Raw genomic sequence first — 24,608 nt, 5'->3', positions numbered from 1 at the left:
TTATAACATATTTTTATCTCGTACTTCTTCAGCAAGACTGTGTTCACACTATTCAAAAATATCTCCACATCGTCTGCAGACCCAGTGAAATAACAATATCATCAATGTCAGAGTTTTCATTTCCCTTGCTTCAAATCTGATTCCATGTTCTCATTTTCTCTTTTCTTCTGTTCGTCGCCTGTTCTGTAAATACACCACAACGAAATGTGGCGTATTGTGACTCTTACTCCTTTTTTATAAATATATTTCCTGTAGAATATACGGTCGTGATTGCGGGCAACCACAAAGGTCTAGAAGAATATGAGGTACATAATTTTCAATCATCACATTAGAAAGACGTTCAAATATTTCCATAAAAACTATTGCGCAAATTATTAATCGAGTCTTTCGAAGTTTCATCTATTTCGTTACCTGTGATGTCAAATTGTTTCAGTATGTTGATTACACATTTAAAAGATATTTCCTGAGGTTTGGAAAGGACACTCTTTAATCTTGGCTTTGCAAGTGCACCCTTCGGGTCAGGGTGACCACAGTTATTTTCCCAGCTAGTCAGATAAACGTCTTAGGGTATCCATGTTTCCAGAAAAATGGTTAATTTTTCTACAATTCCATTTAACGTGCGTCCAAAGAGAGATAGTGACACCCTACGCAGTTCAAAATTCCGTAATTCAACGCTCAATCGTGAACTCGGCATACGCATAATTCAATTAACATTTTCTAAGACATATCCGCTTATCGAGTACCTTATTCACTAAATATAACTACAATCTATCACTACAAATGAGAACTCATTCAATTATATAAAACATAATCTAGAAACATATTTATTAAATTACTGAGAATCGCGAAAGAAATGGTTAAGTCTCAAAACAAGTTCATGAACTTTCAGTCATTAACCTAATAAAACAAGTATTTTAACTCTTGAATAAGGTATTTTAAGTCAGCGATGGCTTATTTCTAATCTAAATTTGCATATCACCACATTCTGGGTTGAGTATTCCTCAAATGAATTCAAATTCTGTTTCATCTTCCTACCAAAACTTAAGTCTGGTCATTTATGTACACAAATATATCATAATCTTCTGACCAGTATTTCAATAAATAATTCTATCACTTGCGGTGTTAAGTATTCATCATCATAAAAATGCTACCATTACAGTATTCATATTATTGTAAGAATGGTCTGAATTTCAATAAAAGTGTCCTAAATTCTAATATAAGTGATCTGAATTATATTAAAAAATTATCTGAATTCGTTGGTGCTGAATAAAGTAAAGAAAATGAGAAATCGAATGACGTACTAAGTTTCTTGGTCCTATTGCCATTTAAAATACGGCTCCTAGCTTAATATTCGCTTGTATAGTATTTCAAATTAAAAACATCGATGATATCCTATGTAAATCTCATATTATTTCCCTACTCTAGCTAGATAATTTCTTATGTAACGTATCTCAGCTCAATGTGCACACAGCCAATGAGCATTTACCATATACATACGTGCAAGTGCCTGCATTACGGTATCTCAATATTATATTATCATACTGGATACATAATAGTTTCATCTTCCATGCAATCAACATTCATTCAGAATACGACACAATCATGCATAAATCTACCCATCACCAGTTGTTACTACTGTCAAATCACTCTCAAACTTCATCTAAATATAGAATATAATTTTACTAACCATACCTTGCTATAGTTCTTCCCTGGGGCATATTTCCTTTCCGTAGTTGCCTTACTCTTGCCCATATACCGCATATTATTTATATAATATACGTCTCATTTCTTACTAATCTGCGCAATATTTTACTTAAAACATCACATACACTTCCATTATTTCATCTATAACCTTCATTTCAACTTATATTTAACTTATTCAGCATCTGCAATTAACGCGTTTAACCTCCAATAATCATTAAATATAACGAGACATGACATTCTTTTAGCGCATAATTCATTTCTTACAACACAATTTATCGTATAATTCCACACATAACACCGAATACGGTGTCTACTCTTCCAAAATAATCATTCGGCAAAGAGTATGGTAACCTAAATTAAACAATTTCAAATATGCGTCCCTCTATGACGTAAGCTGGGTTCGGATGGTACTATATCATTCATAGATCTTTTTAGCTAACTGGGGTTCTTTGCAAACATCTGTTACACTATGTGACTTTAAAAATCGTATTCTCACTCCTCTGGTTAAGATAATATAATAAATACGTAACCATTATGCCACGAGATATCATCTTAAGTTCACACTGACTTAATATATGTTAATATCATCTTAGATATTTCACACTGCACTTCCTTATATTAATTGCACACTTAATTATTTCACGCTTAGGCTATTCAGTTCTATTGCACATACTGGTAATACTTTACATAAGAAATTATACTACTTATTACTATTACTTAGCTCGCCATTCAATATCTTGGGCCTTAGTTGCTCTTCTTCAACTGCTCCATGGTTTGGTCATAGGCCATGGATCGACAACTGGACGGATCCTTATCTCTGGTAGCTCAGGTTGAGTGACCTCATCCTTCTCTCGGGTCGGGTGGTTTTAATTGCCAGGACGACATCTCTCTCCAGGTCGGTCTATGCCGATTTAGCAAGCCATCATTTTCTCAGGAATACTGTAGATAATATACATCAATTCTGAAACATATGTATTCATCATGGTTCTCTGAAATCTTAGTATTTATCGTTGATAACTATATATATCTTTGCTAGCCTTCCTCTGCAGAAATATTTTCTTATTCCTTGAGGCCAGTAGAAGATTATTTGCCTCGTCTTAATCGTATATTCAAAGTTAGCTTATTTTCCTTTGGGAAGTATAATTTTCCAATGATCGCTTCTCTATTTACGATATCGTTGCTATTATTTTCTCCTGTTGTAGTTCAAGCTTCAGCTCTCGCGTCTCGGTCAACCTTATTCTTCAAGACGATTAGCGTATAAGTATCCGGACGAAATTTCCAGAATTTCCGGGGTTTATATCCTCCTTACAGTATTTCAGGGATTAGCACGTTGTTTCCTTCAATATTAACGTCGTCTCAACTTAATATTTTCGTTAGAAACTATCAATCTTGCTTAATTCTTCAGAGCAATGTTCAGCACGTCTTGTCAATTTTTTAAGTAAGTTTTTCTAATAATCCGTTCGATCCTTCTTATTTTTTTAAAAACAATTCAGTCAATTCTACTCTGCTGCACATTGCCTTCATAGTGTGGTAGGTTTAAATCAGTCATGGCCTTCTAACATACTTAAATATCGATACTCTGCTACACATTCCTTTACCTTGGCTGGTCTCTACCTTCCGTAGGCGCCATTTTGGAATAAGTCCAGTAAATGCATCGGGTACACAAGCAAGTAATATATCTCACTTAAGTGAAGCGTAAAGTACATGGTCTCCTCTTCTTCGCAAACGCGAATGCTTGCTTATTGTTCTTTTGGGTTGTTAGGTCTAGAATGAATCCTCCATTTTCTGTTCTGTTGATGCAAACCGTACGTCTGACGATTACTGATATTATCTGAAACATTAGACACCGCCTCATAAACTTCCAATCTTCTCAAACATCCTGGCTATTTGGTATATCGGATATTTTTATTTAGTATTAATAACATTTGTATTCACGTTCTCCAAGAGTCGTTACATAAAAAGTATATGAATACACAAAAATTAAATACGTACAAATATCATTACATGTACAAACTGAAAATAAGACACAAAATCTACTGTTTGAAATATAAAGATTGTGCGGTTTATTCATAAGTTGTATCATTACGTACAAAGCAAATGTGATAAAACAAGTTTATAATTATTCCGCAACCATAACGTTTAAAAGTTCGCATCTAAAATAATAATTAATACAAGAGAACATCAAGTTGTTTACATAATATTTGAGCTGAAAAATAAAATCACTTTCTCACTCTTCACACTAGGAGCATCTTCCGTCATCTTCGTTATCATAATTATTTAATAGTACACAGCTATACTAAACACAAAATACCCTTCATATTAACATAAAATTTTATAGATGTTACATACAACAAATAATACGAAGGTAATTCAGAATTTAGATTTTTTCCAAAGGCTTCTTGAAGACACTTCTGTCTGACCATTTTCCAGCGTTCTTTGCTGAGATGATCCAGACACCCAGTTGTATGCTGAGTGTGATATTCATTGATATTGTAATGAATGGCTCCAGCTATTATTCATATGCAAGGGTTTTTGCTCTCGTTCTGTCCGTGATTTAGTTCCAGATTCAGTATCTCCCTCACTCTATCACTGGCTGTTGTTGTCCCTGATAGCCGGAAGATACCGTTTAGTGTCCATCTCCGAACTAATGTTGCATGTCGTCACTCACTCCACGCGAATTTCCGTCTGATGACTTACAAGGCAATTGTCATCAGATGCTTGTCCAAGTCTTTTCATTTTCTCACCCGTTGGAATGATTTCATTTGTGTATATGTAGAGCGATACCCTCCATTCAATTGGTATCCATTTGTTCCATATGTTTTTCCAGATCTGTTTCCAGTCGCGATGTGGGTATTTCTGTTGTATTGTCGGAATAAATTTATATGGCTTCAATGTATAATTGTATAGATTCTTTCCTTGTCCAACTTTCCATCGCCAATATCTGTATCTGGAAGTTGTTGTAGAATGGGTAAAGAGTTCGGAAGCAGCATCATCGTTATTGGATTTTTTTCTTTCAGGTTTGTTGTTACATACAATTTTAATATTGCACTATCAAATTCATTTCCTCTTGAGTACAATGCTTTAATGATATGTGACAGAAAGAGTGCTTTGCATTTATTTTGAACCGCAATTAGACGCAAGCCACCATCCTTGTCAGTCAGGTGAGTTGGTCTCCCCTTATTCTGTATATGTAGCCTTTCCATAGATAAAATCCAATTGCCATTTCAACACGTCGGCAAATGACATGTGAAGCTGGAAAAATTTGGGCAAGGAAAAAAAGCTTCGACGGAGTAAAAATAATAATATGCCAAACTTTTTGGAAAATGTTTAGCCGCCTTGACAGTTCTTCCTTTAGCTGAAACCGTGGAGTGTTTAGAGCAGATGTCCAATTAGTCTCTATCGTCTCTGAAATATACTTACTGAATGTCCAATATCTTGCAGCGGTTTTCAATTGGAATCCTGGAGCTATGAAATATTTGTCGATATTCATTTGAACCTAATAGCAATCATGAGAATTTGTTATAATTCAGTTTTGCACCTGACATCTTAGAGAAGGCCTCTAAAGTCTCTTGTGCATTATTAGTATTTTGGACATTAGTCAACAGTAGGGTAATGTCATTCGCGTATGAGCGTGCTGTGAAGCATTCGTTGTTAGTAGTTAGTCCGGTTGAAGAATTTGTCAAACTTTGAATCAGGGTTCCTATTGCTAAAACAAAAAGTGCCAGTGATAATGGGCATCGTTGCCTAATTGATTTTTATTGACAATTTTGCTGAGAGAAATACATTAATCGTAACTCGTGAGAGTGCCTTCTGTTACATGTGCTGTATTGTTTCTATGATACTGTTCGGAAATCGAAACTTTTTGAAACTTTCTGTAGATAAGACTGTGCTATCCTATCAAATGCTTTGCTGAGGTAAATGCTAGCCAATGCTGCTGAAGCACTGCCACATACTGAATTATATATGATTACGTCTCGAATTGCCAGTCGATTTTGTAATGTGTTTTTCCCAGGTATAGTGCAAACCTGTCCATTACTAATTAATGGAAGGGGAAGCGTTCTGATTCTGTTCGCTAAGATCTTGGCCAGTAGCTTATAGTCCGTATTTAATATTGTAATAGGTCTATAGTCACTGATGTACGTGCACATGAAGAGTTTGCGAAGTAGGATGGTAATTCCCTCTGTGAATGAATCACTTATTGTGTGACTGAAGGCATAATTAATAACTTGTGCTAGATCTTTACTGACAATTTCCCTGAATGTCTTGCACCATTCATAAGATATCCCATCATAGCCCGGCGTCTTATTTCCCGCAGTATAGTGTAACGCTTGATTCACTTCTTCTTCGGAATAATCATTAGTAAGATATGCGATATTATCTCCTTCTAGATGACTCTGGGGATAATGAAGGTGCCTGCCAATATCAAACCCTGAGATACTTTCTTCTGCAAACATTTCACGGAAATACATCTGCAAAGAGTTGTTACTTAGTATTGAACATTGTCCGTTTTCCATTATCCCATCGATTTATAAATTGTTTATTTGCTGATCTTCTGATCTTGGCAATGTGATAGAGAGATTTTCTCTCTTTCTATGAGGGAAATGCCTTTCACGTGTTGATGTAGTCGTTCTAAGCTGTTTTCCTTAATCCCTAAAATAATTCCCTTAATAGATTTTAATTCAGAATAGATATTTTAGCCTTGTTGTTCCTTGTAATTCAGATCAAACATAACTCTATTATAAAATAAAATTTTCCTACTTGTATCCTGGTTGTGCTCATACGCTATTGTTCTTCCTAGCGATCTAATTGCTGGTTTAATTTTATATGTTCACCAGTCCATAACGCTACTGTAGTGATTTTGCGCTAATTTGCATTAGTGATAACACACTGTGAAACGTTTGGCATCTTCAGTATTATTGAAAACAGACCTATTCATCTTCCATATTCCTTTCCCACTGGAGCATCTTTCATTCTGTGTTGTCTTAATCATTACTAGAACACTATTGTGATCACTAAAGGCCACAGGAATCACTTTTCAACTATCGAGGTGTTGTACTTGTGATGTCGATACGTACATTCTATCTATCCTCGATTTAGAGTCTCCACGGCAATATGTAAATTCGACATGTGTGCCGTTTAGCTGCTGCCAAATATCCTTCAGCTGCATGGACTGTGTAAGTGTGTGAAGGCCTAGACAAAAGTTAAAACTACCTGTTTGGTCTCGTGGGTGAAGAGTGCAGTTAAAAGCACCTACTAGAACTATTGGACAGGGTGTCACTAAGTGGGGCACTATTTCATTGGTAAATAATAGGTTTCGTTCCTGTTTGTACTGTGACTCGGATGGACTGTATACGTTTATAAGTCTTGTGTAATTATAGGTGGCAGACAGAAATCTTCCCATAGTGTACATGATGACATCTGTAAGTTGAATTCCTTTCCTGTATACTATTGCAGTTCCTCGGAAGTTATCACGTACGTTCGTTATATAGTCATAGATATATAAGAAGTGGAAGCTTGTCTCATTAACTCCCTCGAGGGATAAGATATCAATATCATATTCTTTCACGAACCGACTAAGCTGGGCTTGGGTTGTAAGATTTCTTGCTCCATTAATATTAAGGGTAGCGTAAGTTGTAAGAAGGCACACGATGAAAAGGCAGAGAGGGAGAGCCAAAAGCCAAAATGATATATTCATTTTTGTGTAGGCGGTTATTCATAGGCACGGCAGTTAGTTGTAGGTGCAGAGTCAGTTAGGTACAGATGATTTAGCATTATACCCTTGTCACTTGGCGCTCTTCTTTCTTGTGTGCGTACTTGGGACCCTATGGCTAAGGAAGTGTGTGAATTTTTACTGTCCTTCAAGGTTTTGTCCGCCGTGGATGACATGCTGTATGTTTTATTTATTTTTCGCATTCTAGGTAAATACACCTTACTCTGTTTTTCTGTTCCATTACAGCCTTCGTTTTCCATACCGTCCTCTGCCATGTCAATATATATTAGCTCCCTGTTGGGTGTATCTGCACTGTCCGTATATTCATTTTCCGTCTTAGAGGGAGAGCGTAAGTTTTCGGGATCTGGCTAAGATCAAGGATTAAGGGGATCCTTGGTGTATCTAGCACGTAATTGACGGACTCCTGGGGAGGTGTTGAGCTTGCTGTGGCCAAGGATATGGTAGGGACGTCTTTAGTCTTTAGTTTCACTGATTTGTTCACAGTTTTCAAGAAGGTAGGGATCTGGAAATGCTAGGTTCCAACTCAGTCTTCAGACGTTTGTTCTCACTCTCCGTGAAATTCATTCCTGTCAATAACCGTGTTGTGTGCTGTGTTTTCCACATTGTGTATATCTGCTCACAGGGCTTGCTTACTGGCTGTGTTGTGCGGCGAGGCTGAAACTGGTCTAGCGGGGCCTTGCTCACTGATGGTGGAGTTCACAGGTGTGTCTGTTGAAGTGTTTATGTTCCTTCTCTATGCTAAGCGAATCTGGCATAGCGGACAGTTCACCTTTAAGTGACTGGGCGTGTTCTAGTCTGGCCGTCATAAATTACCTGCGCGTGAAGTCCTTCAATATATCAGAAGGAAGGTATTGGGTCTTTTAACTCCTTTCCAACAACACGTGTACCGTTGCATACTTTGAAGGGGTATTGCTGTGACCACTCCTCTTCCCTGTGTTCTATCACTTTCCTGTATTTATCTAACGCTAATTAAATGGACTTTATAGGCACTTACTGGGGAACATTCAATATTTGGACATTCCTTTGTACCCTGTCTAGTGGTATCACAGTAACTTTTCCTATACGACCATCACTTAGCGTTATTTTCTGAATCCCTTGATAGTTAAATATCAATCGAACCGGACAGAGGCTTTGTAAGACTTTGTAAGACTTTGTAAGACCTTAATTGGTTAAATCGGCTGGTTCGGGGGATGGTCGTGTGTGCCTTCTTCATCTTCAGTGGAGTGAGGTCATTCATGGTTTAATATTATTGTGTGTATAAAATATGTGAGTGTACTAATTGGGTCACCCAAGAATTAAATTAGATCGATAAGACGGACAGTAAACAGAGAGTTTTTATTAGTAACACTACTATCGATCTTCATGGTTGAAATATCCGACTCGTTGACTTAATGGTCAGCGTACTGGCCTTCGGTTCAGAGGGTCCCGGGTTCGATTCCCGGCCGGGTCGGGAAATTTAACCTTCATTGGTTAATTCCGATCGCCCGGGGGCTGGGTGTTTGTGCTGTCCCCAACATCCCTGCAACTCACACACCACACATAACACTATCCTCCACCACAATAACACGCAGTTACCTACACATGGCAGATGCCGCCCACCTCATCGGAGGGTCTGCCTTACGAGGGCTGCGCTCGACTAGAAATAGCCACACGAAATTATTATTATGGATGAAATAAATTCATAACGCAATAATACGTAGTAAAACAGCCGGATAAATATTGAGAGATTATGGAGTTAGGCTTGGTACGAGACTAGGTAGAAAGCGGATAACCGAGCTCGATAGCTGCAGTCGCTTAAGTGCGGCCAGTATCCAGTATTCGGAAGATAGCAGGTTCGAACCCCACTGTCGGCAGTCCTGAAAATGGTTTTCCGTGGTTTCCCATTTTCACACCAGGCAAATGCTGGGGCTGTACCTTAATTAAGGCCACGGCCGCTTCTTTCCCACTCCTAGCCCTTCCCTGTCCCGTCGTCGCCATAAGACCTATCTGTGTCGGTGCGACGTAAAGCAACTAGCAAAAAAAGCGGATAGTGAATCCGCCACCTGGACGACTGCCCCAAATGCAGATCAATGGCGATCGAATTGATAGTTATCACATTTTACACAGTGAAATTTGGTTCTACTTTATCATCAAGGAAATCTCTCGCATCTGCTGGTTAACCATAGCAACAGAAACAAAGGAAACACAATCAGCGAGATACGTATAATCGTTGTAGTGCTGGTTAATGCGGATACTCTATTCGTTAGCTTGCTATGTTATTTTTAAAATTAAACCGTTCGGTTGTATGGATCAAGAGGAAAAAGGAATCTTTACATCCTTGTTGTTGGTATGATAATGTATGCTGGCTCCTTCCAGGAACAGTTCACAACGCCGTTAACAGATTTTTATCCTCAACTTCTGAGTCCATTGCGCTGTATGTGTATAAGGAATGACAGATAGGTCTGGAAGACGATATCGATTCGTAATTTGGTAGCCCCCGCTGATGTCACCGGCTCCATGGATAAATGGTTAGCTTTCTGGCCTTTGGTTCAGGGAGGCCCGGGTTTGATTCCCGGCTGGATGAGGGATTTTAACCGTAATTGGCTAATTCGGCTGGTTCGGGGGATGATTGTGTGTGCTGTCTTCATCTTTAGAAATCATCTTAGGTAGGGTACATCTTCACAGACATGCAGGTTGCGTATAGGCCGTATTCTAGAAAAAGACCCGCGCCAGTGCTCTCCGGAGGCCATACACTATTAATTAACCGCTGATGAGATTTTTAGAGGAATAGTTATATAACTCACGGTAGAACGTCACTGGAGTGCAGAGTAGATCACTGATATCAATTATGAAAATAATATAAACAAGTGAATATTGAATTTTCGTGACCACATTGTAATCGAAATAAACTTTAAACGACTGAGATGGATAGCTGCAGCCGCTTAAGTGCCGCCAGTATTCGGGAGATAGTGCGATCAAACCCCACTTTCACTGCCCTGAAGACGGTTTTACGTGGTTTCCCCATTTTCATACCAGGCAAATGCTGGGGCTGTACCTTAATTAAGTCCACGGCTGCTTCCTTCACACTCCTAGCGTTTTCCTGTCCCATCGTCGCCATAAGACCTATCAGTGTCGGTGCGACGTAAAGTAACTTGTAAGCTTCCATCGTATTCATTACACATATTACATACCGAAGAGAAGTTAAGTGCAGAAAAAATGGCCAATCGGTCATCAATGTTATACGATCTCATAACCTGAGGGTATCATCATGGATGATCTTATCAGTTGAGCTATGGTGGCCGAGACGACGCCCGGTATGTTGGAAAGGATCTAAACTACGGATCCTGGGCCAGTTGTATTACTGTCATGGCATCTCTTCGGCGCATTCTGTATGTACTGAACACGACCTAATATTATAGAAGTTCATTTCAAATATAAATTAGCACTAAGTCTAACTAGCTATTTGTTTTACGTCGCGCCGACACAGATACGTCTTATGGCGACGATGGGATAGGAAAGGCCTAGGAAGTGGAAGGAAGCGGCCGTGGCCTTAATTAAGGTACAGCCCCGGCATTTGCCTGGTGTGAAAATGGGAAACCACGGAAAACCATCTTCTGGGCTGCCGACAGTGGGGCTCGAACCCACGATCTCCCGATTACTGGATACTGGCCGCACTTAAGCGACTGCAGCTATCGAGCTCGGTACTAAGTCTAACAATTTTCAGCCGGGCTGAGTGGCGCTGGCCTTCTGACCCCAACTTGGCAGGTTCGATCCTGGCTCAGTACGGTGGTATTTGAAGGTGCTCAAGTACGTCAGCCTCGTGTCGGTAGATTTACTGGCACGTAAAAGAACTCCTGCGGGACAAAATTCCGACACCTCGGAGTTTCCGCAAACCGTAAAAGAGTAGTTAGTGGGACGAAAAGCAAATAGCATTCTTATTATTATTATTATTATTATTATTATTATTATTATTATTATTATTATTATTATTAACAATTTTCACTTTTGTTACGCTTATTAGACAGTTCAGTAGAGTTGTTCGTTGAGAGCCTATTATTTTCTAAGGAGGGATTCCATAGGATATATACGAATCGGTTGAATAATTTGTACATAAAGTAAAAATTTTCTCAGTTTTATTGTATTTTCTTTCTTGAATGTTTCACAATATTTCCTAGATGGTAAAGGAATGGTTCATGTGAAACTTTCTGCGTCGGGAGAATATGTCAGGGAGGAATTTAAACTCCACTGTTGGACGATATCCAGTTGCGGACAGAGGCAACACGGGCGTAGACTCCAGGGTAGTTGGGACGAGCACAGCCGTAACCCCAGGACACAACTCCGATGAGCTTACCATTAGCGGCGAGAGGACCGCCAGAGTCACCCTGAAACAAACGGGAACGATGAGCTGAATTGTTGCCATATGACGAGAACTCCAGAATACATCTAAAGAGAAAAGTAATGATAAGTAACAAACGTGGATAAATAATAAATAAAACGTGTCAAATATCCCCTTTTCTTTCTAAAAATGAAACTCAAAATTATAGGGATTATTTTATTTCCATTTACTGAATTATTTTCGAGAGACATATGATTGGAAATTTCAGTCGACAAGTGTAGGGATCAGTGTATCTAAAGGAGGAAAGTGATTAAGGCCAACTGCCACGATTGAAATATTCATTTCTCTAGAGTATGACGAGTTTAGAACTCTTTGATGAAAGAGCGTTCTGTATGTGACTCGGACATAGCCATCCATTAATAATTCACATCACAGCCCGCGCGGTAGCTACGTAACATCGCATCAGACATTTTGTATCCCTAATTCCAAATGACGCCAAGCCATCTAAATAAGTGTTCATAACCTATGATTTCAGTACGGAAGTACACTTTTGGACCACAGTCTACAAATATGGCAGCTGTCGGCTTCGTCAGAATAACCAAGAAAAGTGACATAAATGTAATACTGCCGTCAACTGAAGCACAGTATTATAGCAAATAAGTTCTGCTTGTGTTTGATTAAGCATTTACTGCAAAAAATGCGTATTGGTGCGATGTTAAAGAAGTATATATATATATTATAACCTTCCAATGTATGTCAGGATGAGATTGGTGAACACATTGGAAGTTTATGTCGAGAAATAATGTCAATGAAATCTTATGTCCGGTTATCACACCTCCAGATGAATTAGAAGGCAGTTGATTTGTCTAATTACGTGAACGGCATCGCTGAATTGAAGATATCAGCGGATTGATAACAAGCTCTAAACCCCGTGGTATCTCGGAAATATTAGTAGAAAGTTAAACATCGGGAAACATAGGGCAGGATTAAATGAATAATACGTATTCCTCAAGTAAACTTTCCGAAATGCATGAACGGCAGAATATCTATGACAGAATGTTACTGAGGGCCATGAAATATGTAAATAATAAATTCATATGAGAGGGCCATACCTTGTACATCTAGTCTCGCATGATCCAACGATCGAGATGAAGAAAAGAAACTGTCGATTACTAACCTAAATACGAGGCGGCAATTATTAAATAAGTTCCTTTGCTAGTACAGCTGATTTGTACGAGATCGTCTTGCATTATGTGTCAAATGTTTCCAATTGTCAAGAACATATGGGAGCTAGAAGCTGAGAAGAATTCTGAAAAGCAAACCGTCTGCAATTATTATGTTGTGGCAGAATCTGTTTTGTCTCTGAAGAAGTTGACATTCTCAGTCTGCATCTCAGAAAGATCGGAAGCAAGAATTCATAGGGAAAAGATTGTATTGAAAGGAAATATTAAAGAGATATTGGCATATTATAAACATATAATATTGTAAAACAAGATATCTTGTTATTGAATGAAAAAGGCAAGTGTATCATTTGAACTGTAAAAATGGTATTAAGGTGTATAACCTTGTTCTAATTGATATCTCTGAGTTTCAGGTAATATGGAACCGTCAGCAATTAATTATTCAGATGAAATGAGTGCACGTATCAACATGAACAACTAAAATAGAGGGACCTCAAAGGATCTGACCAGAAATGTGATGGACAATACTTGATAATGTTATTGAGTGAGAGCTGAACTCGGAAGGTGACACCGTCGTGGAGCAACAACCCAGGATGAGTACTTGAATATCTTATATATTCCGCCACGTAATTGCTTATTGTAGTTGTAGAGTAGTGCTTATTTTGTTGTCGATTTGACATGAACAATTTTAACTTGAAAGCGACCGTTATTTGTTGGACATTGCGTTGTAATACTTATGATCGTTACGTCTAGTGTGGTGAGCCAGACTACGTTGTGATAATATGCGATGGTTGTGAAAGATTTCTTTAATGTTTGTTAGCAAGGTTTTACGGAAAGATTTTTCGACATGGATGTTATTGGTATCGTAATGGTGTTATGGTATTGAACGTTAATTTAACTTGTAGCTCAGAATACCTCGGAGGAGCTCGGTATTTTGCGACGTGCGATTCTGTGGTCTTCAAAATGTTATGTGCTTGTGTGGAAATACAGTGTTTTGATAATAGAAGAGTGATACTATTGTGGTGATATGGAGTTAATGCGGCAACGTATTTAGTAATTTTACGTAATTGCCTGAATAGATTGTTCTTTAGTATTGTGAATTCGCTGTGCATGACGAGTTGTGCGATGTAATAAGGTGTTAGTTACGGTAGGATCTTTGAAAGTATTTACGTGGATAGAGAGATGTGATGATTATAGACGCGTCATTAGGATTGCGAATTTTATGATGATGTTATGTGAAGGTCCTGATGATGGTATTGACGGTAGGAACTATGTCGGTCATGCGTGAATTTTGATGTTGTCGTGATGAATAATTTATTTAGGTACGAGGCCGTATTTTAGAATAATGTTATAGGATGTTGCACTCACGAACACTAGTAGTTGGTCGTCACATTTATCCTATTTAAATACAAGATTGACCAGAGCGCACGATATTAAAGGGATGTTTAGGATCTTCGCAAGATAATCGGTAACGTAAAGATATTGAGGTCATGTCGTAAAGGAAATATGATCTTCTATGGTAAGTAAATCATTTCTTTGCTAGTTGGATTTTGTAGATCATTTGAGTTGACGCCTAGTGCTAATGTAGTATTCCAGGTCAAACGTCGCAGTGGTATCCGGAGGCGCAGAATCAACGTAGTTAGACAAGGGTATTGTAGACGTTGCAATGTCTTTTGATGTCTTTTATCTAGGCGCAGTCACCGATGAATGTATGGGAGGATCGAGTCTGTCTTTTAAATGCATGATTTTGATGGACGTCATATTATGTTACGATCCTGTGTCTTTCAAACATTTCTATTGCATTTATGGTGATTTTATGAAGTTAGAATAACGGTATTTTTCAAGTTGCTAGATAGACAGATACCGACATATAATGCGGTGATTTTAAAAAGAGAAATGACGGAATATTGTGAGATATTTGGGTAGAAAATAACATTCTGAAGTGGATGATTCTATAATTCCCAGTGATTTATTTTAGAAAAATGCAAGGTTGATAACTGATCTTTCACTGTAAGCCTTCAGCAGGGGGACACTTTGTCTCTTTTTGTTTTTCGATTGACGATGTTATAACTTATTTGTAACAAGAGCTTGAAGTTAGGTGTTTATTTTTCTATTTAACATAATATTTTCCTTCCTATATCCGTTTGAGTTGCCATTAATTTGCTCTTAATGTAATTGATACTTCTGAAGTTATTTAAAAATCATTAAACGGAAAATCCTTCCATAAATAAAACATTTTACGGAGTTCTCATTTAAAGTAGCGTAGGAACACTAGATTAGTTATTTAATTTAAGATATGATTAAATGATGGTCAATGTATCTTAACGAATATGCCAATATTCTCGATCTCTTAATATTCTATTGCGGGATATTCACGTAATTTAGGCAGAAATGATGATTACATTCTACGTTAAAAGCCACGATGATAACAGTCCACTTAATTAACCTGTGACCCAACTCGTCGGACTTGCACGTCCCTTGAGTGGAGCCTTCATGGATCTCCGACTGCATTGCTTCGCCGCGGCTTAACCCAACACTGAGATACAGAATTAAAATTTACAAAAATGGTCACAGGGATTGCTGTCAGGGCACATATAGGTTATTAATTTTACTTGACACCCAACTGTGGGGCCAGAGTTGAATTATTTTATTACCGAACGACTAGAGTCGAATTACTTATCGCTTGGCAGTGGACTTGAGCTGTATACATCATCGTTTAATGCCTGTCAGTGGAATTCGTGACGAAGAGAACAGAATAGAGATTATATCATTAAAGAAAGGAAAACTCGTGACGACATTGGTAATCAGAGAACATTGAATCTACAACGTCGTTGGTGAAGGATGTTTGAAATATTATTTAATCGTATATTTTATGAATAATACTGGAAGGATTTGATCGTTAATTAATACTACGATTTTACTTAGTTTTATTTTATGACATTATGGAAGGATTTTCCGTAGAGTTTCAGCTCTTGTTAATCGGGATAATGAGTCATTTAACTTTGATAGAGCGATAGGTTGTTCCGTGTCACTTATTGTTGGATGTCCGTCATATTTCGGGTCAGATCCGGAGAGACCCATACGTTCATTTATTGAATCTAATTCGTGAGGTGCTAGACAGGTATAGGTGTTGTGGAAACACTAGATAAGGACTGTAGAAAGAGATTGAAAGTGATATATTCTTAATAAGGAACGATATAGGAAATTACGATGGCGTCTCTTGCTCAAGTAAAACTGTTATTGGAGGAGCTCGCTGGAAAAATGAATAAAATGCAGGAATCGCAAGAGAGTACAGAAAAGAGAATTCAAGAGGTACGAGAATCGCAAGAAAGTACAGAAAAGAGAATTCAGGAAGCGCAAGAAAATACAGAAAAGAAAATTCAGGAGGCACAAGAAAATACTGAGAAGAGGATTCAGGAAGTACGAGAATCGCAAGAAAATACCGAGAAGAAAATCCAGGAATCACAGGATACTACTAGAGCAGAAATTCACGAATCACACGAGAAAATGCAAGGAACTTTTGACAGAATCACCGATATGGTGCAAGAAAACATGAAGGTGATGCAAGAAGAGATTGTATCGTTAGGATCGAAAGTCGCTGAGGTACAAGGAGAAGTATTAAGTTTAAAAGAAGAAGTGAATGCGGCGATGAATGAGAATAAGAGGAATTTTCAAGAAAAATTCGAAGAATTGAAGGATGATTTTAAGTCAAGCATCCAAGAGTTGCGAGTTCAAGTCGACCATGACCTTAAAGAGCTCAAAGAAGAAGTAGATGTGATGCAGGAGAAGATAAAAGAGTCTGATAATAGTTGGGATGGAAAACTCAAGAAGGTATCGGATGAAGTCAATATCACCAATGAGAATATACGGAAAGAGATAACCCAAGCAAGAGAACAGATCAATGACAGATTCAATTTGATAACGGAAGAAACTGAAGAGAATAAAGCTTTGATGAATCAGCAAATAAAAGGATTAAAAGACGATTTAAATGCTATTCAAAAGGACGTACAGAACCTGAGGATTGAAAACGAAACAAATAGTAATTTGGTATCATCGTTGAACGACCGACAGACGATAATTGAGGATGGAAGGAAGACTGAAGTAAACAGTCAATTTGAGATACCACAGCTTTGCGTTGATATTAATGACAACGGGACAATTCATACAGGAAGTGGAACCCAGATTGTTAACATTATACGCACTTATGAAGATAGGCCTAAGAAATTTAACGGAAATATAGGATCCAGTATGACTCCTCGTGGTTTTCTAAGAGAGATTGAGGAATATTTTAGGGAAACAAAGGTATCTACAGAGCGTCAGTTAAAGACAGTGGAGAAACACCTAGAGGGTGCACCACTCATTTGGTTTAAGGCTTTTCGCTACGTTTTTGAAGATTATGCAGGCTTTAAACAAGCTTTCTTGGACAAATTCTGGGGGATCGACGTTCAGCAAGGAATCAGACTCGATCTATACTCAAAGAAATATTCTTTAACGGGACCGAGTAGGTTTGCCGAATACTTCACGATGCAATTTCATCGACTGAAGGAGCTTGATTCTCCACCTACAGAAACAGAAATGGTACGAGCAATAATCAAACAGTTCCCTGCGGATATACAGAGATTATTGACGGCGGCAAACATTCAATCAGCCGTGCAAGCGGAGTCGATACTTCGGCAAATTGACAGCACGACAACACATACTAATAGCCGCATAGTAAGGCACGTCGATCTGACGGTAAATGTTGTAACACCAGCAGGAGATGAAGGTGTAGAAAGAAACCAGGGATACAACAGTCACGGTCAAGGAGATAGACCTAGGACGAATGAAGGCTACAGAAGAGTGGAACATAGGGATGAGAAGAGTGACAAGACGCGCCAGAAGTGGACACCGTTTCGAAACGAAGAGCGGAGATATCCTAGGTATTACAGAAATACAAGGTGGAGTCGGAACAAAGATAAATGGCCGTACCGCAGAAATAGGTATCGAGAAAATTCAAGACAATCAGATATTCGACAGGACGAGGAGATAAACAAGGAAAGAGAAAGGTACCTTGGCGAATTAAGAAAGCAGCAGGAATGCAAACAATGGGAACGAGCGATATTGAATCAAGATATGAACGCTGATTGCGTGGGCGCGACTAGTCTGTTGTATCAGCAAGAACAAAGAAAGGAAAGCGCTGATAAAACGTTAAATCCCGCAGCCACACCATTTGACAAGAATAATCAAGGCAATGACGGGGTGAAAAAAAAAACTTCGTTTTGGAATCAGTAACAAATAATAGAATTAGTAAGTTAAATCCAAATTATAGGCAGCACGAATGGGTCATAGCAGGAATCGAATCGTGGGAATTTGAACCCGAGGAATTGCTGCACGAAGACGGTCGACCAGAAGGAACGAAATTAAAGAGAGGACTACCCGTTATTTACGTCACAATATTGGGTATTCGAGTATTGTCATTATTGGATACTGGAGCGAGTATAAGTATCATCTCCAAACTACTATTCTCAGAGTTACAAAACAAAACACACTTGCCTGTAATTCCGATTGCCAACATGAAAATCAAGGGCATAATCCCAGATAAGGTTACGAAATGCAAGATACAAACTTATTTGCCAATAGAGATTGGAGGAAATTTAATGGAACATCCATTTGTAGTCATGGATAAAATCCAATATAACTTAATTATTGGATCCGATTTTATCAGGGAAAACAACATAGTAATTGATTTAAAGAAAGAAGAAATAAGGATCAGATGTGACGGTGAAAGAGGACAGGACATTACAGCTAGAATAGAAAACAAGGAAACGAGTGAGCTACAGAAAACCATGAACATTTCAATAAATGAAGCTGCACATATTGCCGAGAAGATGATGGAAAGATACGACACAGAAGATGCTGTGTGTGGACAGACAATCGACAGTGGAATAGGAGGAAATCCTGAACAGCAAGGGATAATTGAGAATCTGCTGAAAAGGTATAGCAATGCTTTTAAGAGCCAGCCTGGAGCAATAAAGAACTTTGAGTACAAGTTATTAGTGAAAGATTGGAGGCCGTTTAAGATCAAACCGTATCCAATACCAGATAAATTCATGCCCGAGGCTAGGAAGGTAATACAAGAAATGATTGATAATGGTATAATATCTAAAGCACATACACCATTCGTTAGCCCTCTGGTAGTGGTAAGAAAAAGCAACGGATCGATTCGCGTGTGCATTGATGCGAGACAGGTCAACTCCAAATTAATTCCTGAGTATGATAAAGCCCCAGTAATAAAGGAGATAATAAGAGGATTTCGGAACAAGAGATTTTTCACGATATTAGATTTGACTTCCTCATACTTCCACATAGTCTTGGAGAGAAAATCCAAGCTATTTACTGGTTTCATGTTTGATAATCAAACGTATATCTTTGAAAGACTCCCATTCGGCATTTCTAATTCTGCGGCTGCGCTCGTACGAGCTTTAGACAGGAACTTGAAACCGGAAGTAAAAGAATTTATAACCATTTATGTTGATGACATCGTACTGGCGACAGCAACTTTCGAGGAGCATGTAGTCAAGTTGGAACAGCTGCTAAGAAATTTAGATGAGGCTGGATTCAAAATCAATCGATCCAAGTCAAAGTTCTGCCAATCTGAAATCTTGTTTGTTGGACATGTAATTGATGGAACTGGAATAAGACCAAACCCAGTTAAGATACAGGCCATATGTAACTTTCCGAAGCCCAGAAGGATTAAGCATATCCGACAATTCTTGGGAATGACGAGATTTTTCGCTAGCCACTGTCCAAGGTATACAGAGATATTAGCTCCCCTGCAAGATTTATTGAAGACCAATAATCGTTGGCGGTGGAATGAGAGTCATGATCGAGCTTTTGTTAACGCGAAGGAATTACTAGCTAACAGTATAAAACTTGGATATCCGGACTTTGATCGTGAGTTTATTATTCAATCTGATGCCTCAGCAGTTGGAGTTGGAGCTGTACTGTATCAGGAGAGTAATGGGGAGAATAATATAAACTATTTGGCCTTCGTTAGTAGAAAATTAAGAAACCATGAGCTTAAGTATACGACCACTGAGCTTGAGATGTTGGCCATTGTTTACGCATTACAACGGTGGAGGAAAATAGTGTATGGGTATCCGGTAGTTGTTAGGACGGACCATAAGGCACTAACGTTTGTGTTAAAAACCACATTATCCAGCGAGAGAGTATCACGATGGGCACTTTATGCGCAGCAATTTAATTTAAGAATTGAGTTCTGCCCAGGTAAAAGTAATGTGTTGGCAGACAGTCTAAGCCGAAATCCAACAGAAGAGCCTCTGGAGGTCAATGTGATCGAAATAACTCAAGAGGATGAAGAATGTTTGGAAAGCCTAAAACGATTGCCGGAGTTGCAACTTGAGGATTCATCTTTGAAAGAAATTATTGAGTATTGTCTAAGAAGGTCAGCTAATGATGGACCCGAAGATCAAATAGATGATTATGTGCTGACGAATAACATCTTGTATAAGTACATAGACAAAGATCGGAAGAAATAAGAGTGGTGGTGCCACGCAAATTAAGATGTAAACTCATATGGTACATCCATAGAATGATTGGTCATGGTGGCCTAGATAAATTAGCGGCTACAATAGGAGAGACTTTCACATGGACTGGATTCCGGAGAACCATAGGTAGAATAGTAAAAACCTGTGATATATGCCAGAGGGTGAAATACAACTCCGTATTATTATATCAACCACCGATAGCTGTAATACCAGACCGACCTAGGGAAGTATATGCCATGGATTTGTATGGGAGTTTACCCGTAGGTAAACGTGGAAACCGTTTTGTATTGGTAGTCCTCGATGTGATGTCAAAATTTGTATCACTTCAGCCCATTAGGAAGGCCAACTCTAAGTCCATAATTAGGAGTTTAGAAAGAGTAACGATACCAAAGATGGGTAAACCAAAATGCATAATAACGGACCATGGAACACAGTTTACGTCAAACGAATTTGCGGAAGCTTTAAGGAAAATGAACATTCAACACCGGTTTAGTTCCATAAGACACCCTGAATCCAATGCAGCTGAGAGGGTCATGAAGGAAATTGCGAAATATTGTAGAATTTTCTGCCATGAACGTCATTGGACATGGACTTCTTGTTTACCGACAATAGCCGATTGTATAAATTTTACATGGCACGAGTCTATCGGCAATATTCCAAGCATTCTTCACATGAACGAGCAACCAAGACGTCCCTGGAACGAGGTCATTGCTAGACCAGTCGAAGAAAGTCCTAGCGTCGAAGAGAACATAAAGCAAGCTCAGGCGTGTATGAAAAGGCAAGCCGAAAAACGTCTCAAGAAGTTAAGGCATAAGAAATTTCGAGAACCTTTGGAGGTTGGAACCTATGTTCTTGTAAGAAAACCAGCCGTGTCTTGTCCTACGGAAAAATTCTATTCCAAGTTTGCACATTTGTACATCGGGCCGTTCAAGGTTATTGAAGCGTTGGGCAATAACGCATATAAAATACAGAGTTTGGAGTCCAACAACATTGCTATTTTCAATGCTTCAAGTCTTAAACAGTACAGTTTCCCGATCGTTGATGAGGAGGAAGTTAATATCATCGTGGAAGACGAAAGAAACGGAGATGCTTGGGATGTTTATTCGTTGACCGACGGATCAGATGACGAATGATGAAGTCCAGACAAGATTGGAAGGCAGGATATGGTATAACAGTATCTCAAGACCAGAGTTATTTTCGTTCATTTCAGACCTGATAAAAGAAGATTTCATTGAAGAAGAGAATTATGATTAGATCTGGCATGAACATGAAATTTCTCCTTTCATACGAAATTTCATTTTTGAGTAGAGGAGGAATATAACCTTCCAATGTATGTCAGGATGAGATTGGTGAACACATTGGAAGTTTATGTCGAGAAATAATGTCAATGAAATCTTATGTCCGGTTATCACACCTCCAGATGAATTAGAAGGCAGTTGATTTGTCTAATTACGTGAACGGCATCGCTGAATTGAAGATATCAGCGGATTGATAACAAGCTCTAAACCCCGTGGTATCTCGGAAATATTAGTAGAAAGTTAAACATCGGGAAACATAGGGCAGGATTAAATGAATAATACGTATTCCTCAAGTAAACTTTCCGAAATGCATGAACGGCAGAATATCTATGACAGAATGTTACTGAGGGCCATGAAATATGTAAATAATAAATTCATATGAGAGGGCCATACCTTGTACATCTAGTCTCGCACGATCCAACGATCGAGATGAAGAAAAGAAACTGTCGATTACTAACCTAAATACGAGGCGGCAATTATTAAATAAGTTCCTTTGCTAGTACAGCTGATTTGTACGAGATCGTCTTGCATTATGTGTCAAATGTTTCCAATTGTCAAGAACATATGGGAGCTAGAAGCTGAGAAGAATTCTGAAAAGCAAACCGTCTGCAATTATTATGTTGTGGTAGAATCTGTTTTGTCTCTGAAGAAGTTGACATTCTCAGTCTGCATCTCAGAAAGATCGGAAGCAAGAATTCATAGGGAAAAGATTGTATTGAAAGGAAATATTAAAGAGATATTGGCATATTATAAACATATAATATTGTAAAACAAGATATCTTGTTATTGAATGAAAAAGGCAAGTGTATCATTTGAACTGTAAAAATGGTATTAAGGTGTATAACCTTGTTCTAATTGATATCTCTGAGTTTCAGGTAATATGGAACCGTCAGCAATTAATTATTCAGATGAAATGAGTGCACGTATCAACATGAACAACTAAAATAGAGGGACCTCAAAGGATCTGACCAGAAATGTGATGGACAATACTTGATAATGTTATTGAGTGAGAGCTGAACTCGGAAGGTGACACCGTCGTGGAGCAACAACCCAGGATGAGTACTTGAATATCTTATATATTCCGCCACGTAATTGCTTATTGTAGTTGTAGAGTAGTGCTTATTTTGTTGTCGATTTGACATGAACAATTTTAACTTGAAAGCGACCGTTATTTGTTGGACATTGCGTTGTAATACTTATGATCGTTACGTCTAGTGTGGTGAGCCAGACTACGTTGTGATAATATGCGATGGTTGTGAAAGATTTCTTTAATGTTTGTTAGCAAGGTTTTACGGAAAGATTTTTCGACATGGATGTTATTGGTATCGTAATGGTGTTATGGTATTGAACGTTAATTTAACTTGTAGCTCAGAATACCTCGGAGGAGCTCGGTATTTTGCGACGTGCGATTCTGTGGTCTTCAAAATGTTATGTGCTTGTGTGGAAATACAGTGTTTTGATAATAGAAGAGTGATACTATTGTGGTGATATGGAGTTAATGCGGCAACGTATTTAGTAATTTTACGTAATTGCCTGAATAGATTGTTCTTTAGTATTGTGAATTCGCTGTGCATGACGAGTTGTGCGATGTAATAAGGTGTTAGTTACGGTAGGATCTTTGAAAGTATTTACGTGGATAGAGAGATGTGATGATTATAGACGCGTCATTAGGATTGCGAATTTTATGATGATGTTATGTGAAGGTCCTGATGATGGTATTGACGGTAGGAACTATGTCGGTCATGCGTGAATTTTGATGTTGTCGTGATGAATAATTTATTTAGGTACGAGGCCGTATTTTAGAATAATGTTATAGGATGTTGCACTCACGAACACTAGTAGTTGGTCGTCACATTTATCCTATTTAAATACAAGATTGACCAGAGCGCACGATATTAAAGGGATGTTTAGGATCTTCGCAAGATAATCGGTAACGTAAAGATATTGAGGTCATGTCGTAAAGGAAATATGATCTTCTATGGTAAGTAAATCATTTCTTTGCTAGTTGGATTTTGTAGATCATTTGAGTTGACGCCTAGTGCTAATGTAGTATTCCAGGTCAAACGTCGCAGTGGTATCCGGAGGCGCAGAATCAACGTAGTTAGACAAGGGTATTGTAGACGTTGCAATGTCTTTTGATGTCTTTTATCTAGGCGCAGTCACCGATGAATGTATGGGAGGATCGAGTCTGTCTTTTAAATGCATGATTTTGATGGACGTCATATTATGTTACGATCCTGTGTCTTTCAAACATTTCTATTGCATTTATGGTGATTTTATGAAGTTAGAATAACGGTATTTTTCAAGTTGCTAGATAGACAGATACCGACATATAATGCGGTGATTTTAAAAAGAGAAATGACGGAATATTGTGAGATATTTGGGTAGAAAATAACATTCTGAAGTGGATGATTCTATAATTCCCAGTGATTTATTTTAGAAAAATGCAAGGTTGATAACTGATCTTTCACTGTAAGCCTTCAGCAGGGGGACACTTTGTCTCTTTTTGTTTTTCGATTGACGATGTTATAACTTATTTGTAACAAGAGCTTGAAGTTAGGTGTTTATTTTTCTATTTAACATAATATTTTCCTTCCTATATCCGTTTGAGTTGCCATTAATTTGCTCTTAATGTAATTGATACTTCTGAAGTTATTTAAAAATCATTAAACGGAAAATCCTTCCATAAATAAAACATTTTACGGAGTTCTCATTTAAAGTAGCGTAGGAACACTAGATTAGTTATTTAATTTAAGATATGATTAAATGATGGTCAATGTATCTTAACGAATATGCCAATATTCTCGATCTCTTAATATTCTATTGCGGGAT

The 24,608-nt window shown here is 38.2% G+C and overlaps 1 protein-coding gene across 1 annotated transcript in view; it reads right to left on the bottom strand.

The window, feature by feature from the left end:
- Positions 1 to 11,530: 11,530 nt before the first annotated feature.
- The window catches only part of LOC136874459 (trypsin-1), a 32,435-nt gene continuing 19,357 nt past the window's right edge, over positions 11,531 to 24,608 (bottom strand). The window contains exon 7 of the mRNA XM_067148088.2: positions 11,531 to 11,796. Coding sequence (XP_067004189.2) covers positions 11,650 to 11,796 — 147 coding nt within the window. The 3' untranslated portion in view covers positions 11,531 to 11,649. The remainder of the gene's footprint in view (positions 11,797 to 24,608) is intronic.

This window comes from Anabrus simplex, chromosome 5 (genome assembly GCF_040414725.1).
Source record: "Anabrus simplex isolate iqAnaSimp1 chromosome 5, ASM4041472v1, whole genome shotgun sequence".
Taxonomy (NCBI): domain Eukaryota; kingdom Metazoa; phylum Arthropoda; class Insecta; order Orthoptera; family Tettigoniidae; genus Anabrus; species Anabrus simplex.
The sequence above is the reverse complement of the archived record's forward strand: the minus strand, read 5'-3'. Positions and strand labels throughout refer to the sequence as shown.